The sequence below is a fragment of the Hoplias malabaricus genome, chromosome 13 (assembly GCF_029633855.1).
Source record: "Hoplias malabaricus isolate fHopMal1 chromosome 13, fHopMal1.hap1, whole genome shotgun sequence".
In the NCBI taxonomy this organism is placed as follows: Eukaryota; Metazoa; Chordata; class Actinopteri; order Characiformes; family Erythrinidae; genus Hoplias; species Hoplias malabaricus.
Genome location: NC_089812.1, coordinates 7,156,325 through 7,163,409, shown reverse-complemented (window position 1 = coordinate 7,163,409; position 7,085 = coordinate 7,156,325). Strand labels below are relative to the sequence as shown.

Sequence of the window (7,085 nt, the reverse complement as noted above, 5' to 3'; positions counted from 1 at the left end):
TTCTAGTTTTTCAGTCTTTTAACTTCACATTACCACTGTCTGAGCAAAACCTTCTATCTCCATTATTGCTGTTATTAATTGTATTATGTAACTTGTAAACACCAGCTTCCCTTGACATTATGTGAGTGTCACAGTGACCAGGTCAATAGGTTTGTTCTAAAAGTGCTTGGAATATCATTTCTTCATTGACTCACATTGAAAGTTGATCATGTTTTTCTCCTGAAAAGTAGCCATTTTGGAGAGAGGAGGTTGTCGTCTCACAGCAGAGATATGCAACCACCCCTGACTCTCCTCATAAGAGCAGTGTGTCTCTCTGCAGCAGCGTCCATCCTCTAAACACAGCACAAACATGTTGTGTTCAGTTTCTCTGCTGCTGCTGACTGCTGCCTCACGTGAGTCTTTCAGCTCAAGCACCACTTCACTTCGTCTGATTCACTGCTTCAAACGTACTCAGATCTTTCTTCTTCTGCTCTTTCCACAGGTGTGTTCTGTGCTACTGAGATGATCCAGCCGGACTCAGTGGTCATCAGACCAGCAGAGACTCTGACCATCAACTGTAAAATTACTGGAGCTTCTATCACTGACAGCAGCAGTCATTATGCAATAGACTGGATCCGACAACCTGCAGGAAAAGCTTTAGAATGGATCAATAGCATTTATTATGCTGGAAGCATATATGCTCAAGATTCACTGAAAAACAAGTTCACCATCTCTCGAGACACGTCCAGCAACACAGTAACTCTCCAAGGAAAGAATCTGGAGCCTGGAGACACAGCTGTGTATTACTGCGCACGAGAGTCACACTGATACACAAAGACCACAGTGCTGTATAATAACTTCTCACCTACACTCCACACCATGATGAAGTGTGAACAGTGCACTGGAAGTGACCAGTGGACACTAATACACCCCTACACCACACACACTGGGTTTAACGTCACGGCAGTAAAAGTGTGGATGCATGTAGTATTTTAACCAGAGAACCAATAATGTCAGTTATTTACAGAACCACTCTGAAAGGTTGGTTAATCGGACCCCAGTATATGTTCCAACACATGAGTCCATTTGAAATAAGCTCCAGCCCAGAGTAGTTAGTCATAGTGACCTACGCCTTCAACCTTGCATAGTACAGTCTCAACTTGCATTTGAACACAGCAATGTAAATATGGTAACAGACAATGTATTAATGATAAAGCAGTGGTGTCTGAGGATTGTAATGTCACACAAACACAGTGTTTAACTGTTTAAGGACACTATCCCTATTCAGTAACAAAACAGTGACACATCTACACTCATCAAGACCCTGCCTTTCCTGAATGCTCTTATTTCCCATAGATGTTCTGATCTGGTGACATTACCTCCAACATTCTCTGAATAACATCATCCACACAGTGCCCCTCAACAATGTTCCAACAGCTAGTGTAAAGACTTCACAGAGAAACAGAAGCTCTTACTGCAGGAAAGTACTAATTGATGCTCTTGTTGTGTAAATAATTGTTGGACGAGCTCAACTCTGATATGGCGTGGATGTGTTGTATTTATGACTCCTCTGGATGTCCACCCTGACCACTAGAGGGCAGCTGAGTACGACAGCTCTGACCTCACTAACTCCATGTGACTGAGTGACATTGTGAAAATGGAAATGACAGCGACAGTGGTTTAGAGCGGAAACTCAGCACTGATGAGGTCATTCTTACACTGTCATTCTCTCCTTTATGCAAAGTGACCTCGGCGTCCTTTCTGTATGAAAACCAGCTTCTCCTGTCCACTGCAAGACAGCGTCTTTAACACAGCACCATGTTCTTCACATTTCTGCTGATGCTGACCACAGCAGTGACCTGTGAGTGTCTTTATGGACTGGAATACAGAAAACTCCCATCACACACCACAGCATTTATCACTGTGTCCAGCTAATAACTACGCGACTGCAGGAAAACCTCTGGAGTGGATTAACCACATCTGGGGTGGTGGGAACGCTTACCAAAAATATTCTCTGAAAAGCAGGTTCAGTATTTCTAAAGATGCATCCAGCAGCACAGTGACTTTACAGGGACAGAGGATGGAGCTTCAGGACACAGCTGTGTATTACTGTGTCCGCTATCCACACACATTCAAAACATCAGAGAGTCTGTACAAAAACATGCAACATTTGGGTCGCAACTAGTCAGTCAGGGTGACAGCAGCAGCAAGTACTACTCTCAATCTGTCCAAGGAAGATTCACCATCTCCAGAGACAACAGTAAAGACCAGCTGTATCTGGAGATGACGAGTGTGAAGGACACTGGCACAGCGGTGTATTACTGTGCTCGAGAACCACACTGACACAAGAGCTTACAGCGCTGTACAAGAACCCCTGCAGTGTGGAGGATGAAGGAGATGTAGTTTCTTCCAGTTCTGTGTCTCTAATTAATAACACTGTCATTTCAATGTTTCAGCGACTAAAACTATCTCTATATATTGCTGATATATTTTTCATCTTAAAATACATACACTTCATCAGTTACAGCAGAACAAGCTACAACAGAGTCTATTAAAGAGTCTTAGACGTTGCTTCAGCATTTCTGAACTTTTTGGAACTGATTTTCTCCTCTCTCTCAGAATGTAAAGCCTTAAGTGTTGTTTATCTGTTGGGAACAGATTTTGGTGAGACACCTGATCTTGTTCAGTTGTTATGAGCCCCATTTTCTCTTTGTGTTGAACACTGGACATTTTACTGGACATTAAGTAAGTAACAGGTGAGCGGTGGTGTTTTCTCAGTGCTGTAGAGGTGCAGTGTGTAATTTTGAATCTTGTTATATATTTGTTTGTGTGGTTTGTGTAAATGAATCTTATCATTTTTTCTTGCACTTCTATGAGTCACTGAACCTGATGATACTAGGAAATGTTTTGTGTTCATAAACATTTCACACCCTCCATTTTACCTCTCCCTGGTGAAATAACACAGACAGAGATGAAGCGCTCAGTCTCAGCCTCTAAGGGGCAGCTGTGCTTTACTGTAAAAGATCCCCTTAAAACTCATTCAGTTCAAACTGTCCTTAAACTCTGCCACTGGAGATGGAGCATTTCTGTGAGTAATAACTGTTTAATAACGGCACAAAAACAGTTAAAACCACAAAAACAAATTATGGGATTGTGGAAGATGTTTGGTCTCATTCACAGAGTGTGTCATTGAGCCACTAACTGAAACTATCCACCTGATGTAGTGTAAGGTTTAGTGTTACTGTGATCTCTAGTTTTAAGTTTAGGGTTGTGTTAGATTTAATATTAGTATTTCACAATCCAACCATTGGTTAACACTCCCCCAGTCACATGATGTCACAGAGCAGGAAGGCTGAAGAGTAGCATCACCTTACTCCAACACGTGATGCTCCACTCCTTTTTCAGACTGCTGCTAACAACGTCACTGAGTCTCAACACAACACAGGATAACACTGCCTGACAATTTAGTTACATCAGCTAACAGATGATTTTAGAGGGCGGGCATGCAACTTAAACCTTGCCTCTATAAACACAGACTCTCACTGCATTATTCTCACTGGGGTTTGACTTTTCAGGAACAGCCATGAGCCCGAGACACATGTTCCAGCTGATTTCCACATTAATGACTATAATCAGTGAGTAGACTCAGCTGTGGATCTGTTACTGATGTCCTGTGTGTGTTTACAGCAGACGGCTGTGTGTTTGTGTTTAAACTGAATTGATGAGCTGAGTGTATTTTGACAGGTTGTGGATGTCAGACACTGACCGAGTCAGAGCCAGTGGTCATTAAACCTGGAAACTCTCATACACTCACCTGCACCTTCTCTGGGATTGATGTTGGTGATGCAGCTATATCCTGGATTAGACAGGCTCCTGGAAAAGGCTTAGAATGGATCTCTCACATTTCTGCTCCAAGTGGTGGCACTAAACTATACTCTGAGTCTGTTAAGGGAAGATTCACCATCTCCAGAGACAACAGTAAGATGCAGGTGTATCTGCAGATGAACCAACTGAAGACTGAAGACACGGCGGTTTATTACTGCGCACGAAGACCACACTGATACAAAATATTACAGCACTGTACAAAAACATACCTCACTTACAGAGTCCAGAGCTCCACACACACCTCATACACATGATTTACAGCTCCCTCATGAACCAGAATGTCCTCATTGATGAAAACAGACTCCTAACCATCATGCAGTGTAAATACTTTTGAGTAAATACATACAGTTCAGGAACATAGTGCTGATTATTCCACAGTGATATTTTTTTTTTTTTCTTAGAAACAACCGCTATCACACCTTGTTGTTAAAACTGGTTCAATATCTGATGTGTTTGTGATGTCACAGTTCTGAATTATGAAGTGAAAATGTAAACATCACTCTGTCCGTGCTACAAGTGAGATAACATTGACAAATGACATTGGAGGAAAGGAAGTCCTAATATGGGCATGACTCTGCTACAGAATGAAGCACCACTTAAGTGGTCTATGGATCAATAGAAATGCTTAAAATTTCTTGCAATAAAATCTCTTTCCATTAAATTTCACTGAACTTCCTTCTTTCTCCTGTACAGTCACCATTTGGAGATAAAAGGTTTTTGTCCAGAGAGGGGTTTGTTAGTATCAGTGCTGATTATACCACATTAGAGCTTTACAAACTTTCTTATTGTAAAGACTTCACAGAGAAACAGAAGCTCTCACTGCAGTCCTTATTGATGCCCTTGTTGTGCAAATAATTGTTGGACGAGCTCAACTTTGATATGGCGTGGACGTGCTGTATTTGTGACTCCTCTGGATGTCCATCCTGACCACTAGAGGGCAGCTGAGTACAACAGCCCTGACCTCACTAACTCCATGTGACTGAGTGACATTGTGAAAATGGAAATGACAGCGACAGTGGTTTAGAGCTGAAACTCAGCACTGATGAGGTCATTCTTACACTGTCTTTTTGTCCTTTATGCAAAGTGACCTCGCCGTCCTTTCTGTATGAAAACCAGCTTCTCCTGTCCACTGCACTGGAGACTGAGACAGCGTCTTCAACACAGCACCATGTTCTTCACATTCCTGCTGATGCTGACCACAGCAGTGACCTGTGAGTGTCTTTATGGACTGGAATACAGAAAACCCCATGACTTGAGCCATGCATTGCTGCACAGTCATGGGTCAGCAGCCATATGTACAGCTGGAACTGAGCAGTTTGTTGACGCTGGAGATGAACAAGGCTATTAACCTTTGTCTTTCTTTTGCTGCAGGTGTGAAAGGTGATGTTGATCTAGGGCAGCCCGGGTCAGTGGTCATAAAGCCAGGAGACTCTCTGACCCTCAGCTGTAAAGTGTCTGGATATTCAGTTACTGATGTAACTACACGACTGGTTGGATTCGACAGCCTGTAGGAAAACCTCTGGAGTGGATTAATTATATCTGGGGTGGTGGGAGCACTTACCAAAAAGATTCTCTGAAAAGCAGGTTCAGTATTTCTAAAGATGCAACCAGGAGCACAGTGACTTTACAGGGACAGAGGATGGAGCTTCAGGACACAGCTGTGTATTACTGTGTCCGCTATCCACACACATTCAAAACAGCAGAGAGTCTGTACAAAAACAAAAACAGATGTTGTGGACATTACTGGGTATTTTCCAGTCAATAACGGTGAGAAAAGAACAAGATATTCAGCAGAAAAAGAGCAGAAACCAAACATTTTCACAGAATATTACACAGAAGTCTTAACATCCCCAAATAATTACCTGTAAACAATACTGAATATTTAAAGCTTCTGTCTTTGAGGGAGAAAAGAAAATCAAGCCCCACTCTTGCCTCAGATCCAAACAAATCCACAACTGTGTGTAATCCTCTCAAGACCATGTTCACACTTTTAATCCAATACACCTTTATTTGTAAAATGCAGAACCATACTTCCTCACCATTTGCTAGCTCTCTGGTCTGTTTGTGCACTGGAAAATAGTTAGTTTTTATACTGAGCCCATTAATGGCACCAAACTAACTGTCTCTGACCAAAAAGGCTCAGAAGTTTATATCCTCCACTGCCCACTCCACTGTGGCCAAGACACAGCATCTGGAGGCATTTCGAAGGTGGTAAAATATGACAAAGCTACAGTTGGCTACTTCTGGAGCTTTCTGTTCATGTCCCTCACTACAAGTAAGATCCTGCTGCTTCTCTATTGGATGTTATTGTTGTCAGCTCCAAGAACTGGTGGACAGAACAAAAAGTCAATACAAGGACATTGTGTATCATTTGTATCGACACGTCATGAAGTTTTGGTGCGGTCTAAACAACAACTGACATGTTCTAGTTCTGTAAAGTAACTGGACAGTGAGAAACACAGGGACGTTCTGTTGCTTTATTAATTGATGTGTTGTTTCTTTTAGAGTGTTGGGGTCAAACGCTGATCCAGTCTGAAACAGCGGTCTCATAAACTGACCTGTACAGCATCTGGACTGGACTTTGATGATTACTATATGCACTGGATAAAACAGGCTCCTGGAAAATGCTTAAAATGGGTCGCAAATATTAGAGGTGAAAGCAGCAGCAAGTACTACTCTCAATCTGTCCAAGGAAGATTCACCATCTCCAGAGACAACAGTAAAGACCAGCTGTATCTGGAGATGACGAGTGTGAAGGACACTGACACGGCGGTGTATTACTGTGCTCGAGAACCACACTGACACAAGAGCTTACAGCGCTGTACAAGAACCCCTGCAGTGTGGAGGATGAAGGAGATGTAGTTCCATTTATTTCTGTGTCTCTAATTAATAACACTGTCATTTCAATGTTTCAGCTACTAAAACTAACTCCATATATTGTTGATATATTGTTCATTTCAAAATACACACACTTCATCAATTACAGCAGAACAAATGACAATAATTCACTAAAACAATGATTTAATATTCAATATAATTAACTTCACTTTTAGAAGGGTTTCTTGTTGCATTTCTGAGTTTTTTCTCAGACCAGAAGTGAGACTTGAGTTGGACTTTCTTCTCTTTCTCTCTCTCTCTCTCTCTCTCTCTCTCTCAATGTTGGGGACAGGTTTGGGTGATACACATGTTATGTACGGAGCCCCTAAAGGGACTGGGAGGAA

At 42.0% G+C, this 7,085-nt stretch overlaps 2 gene segments (V, D, J or C); both read left to right on the top strand.

The window, feature by feature from the left end:
* Positions 1-349: 349 nt before the first annotated feature.
* LOC136665217 (immunoglobulin heavy variable 4-39-like) lies at positions 350-807 on the top strand. The segment is given in 2 exon segments: positions 350-392; positions 482-807. Coding segments are annotated over 2 exon segments (369 nt in total).
* A 4,162-nt stretch (positions 808-4,969) lies between these two features.
* Positions 4,970-6,666, top strand: LOC136665213 (Ig heavy chain V region 914-like). The segment is given in 3 exon segments: positions 4,970-5,075; positions 5,236-5,371; positions 6,516-6,666. Coding segments are annotated over 3 exon segments (393 nt in total).
* Positions 6,667-7,085: the final 419 nt, after the last annotated feature.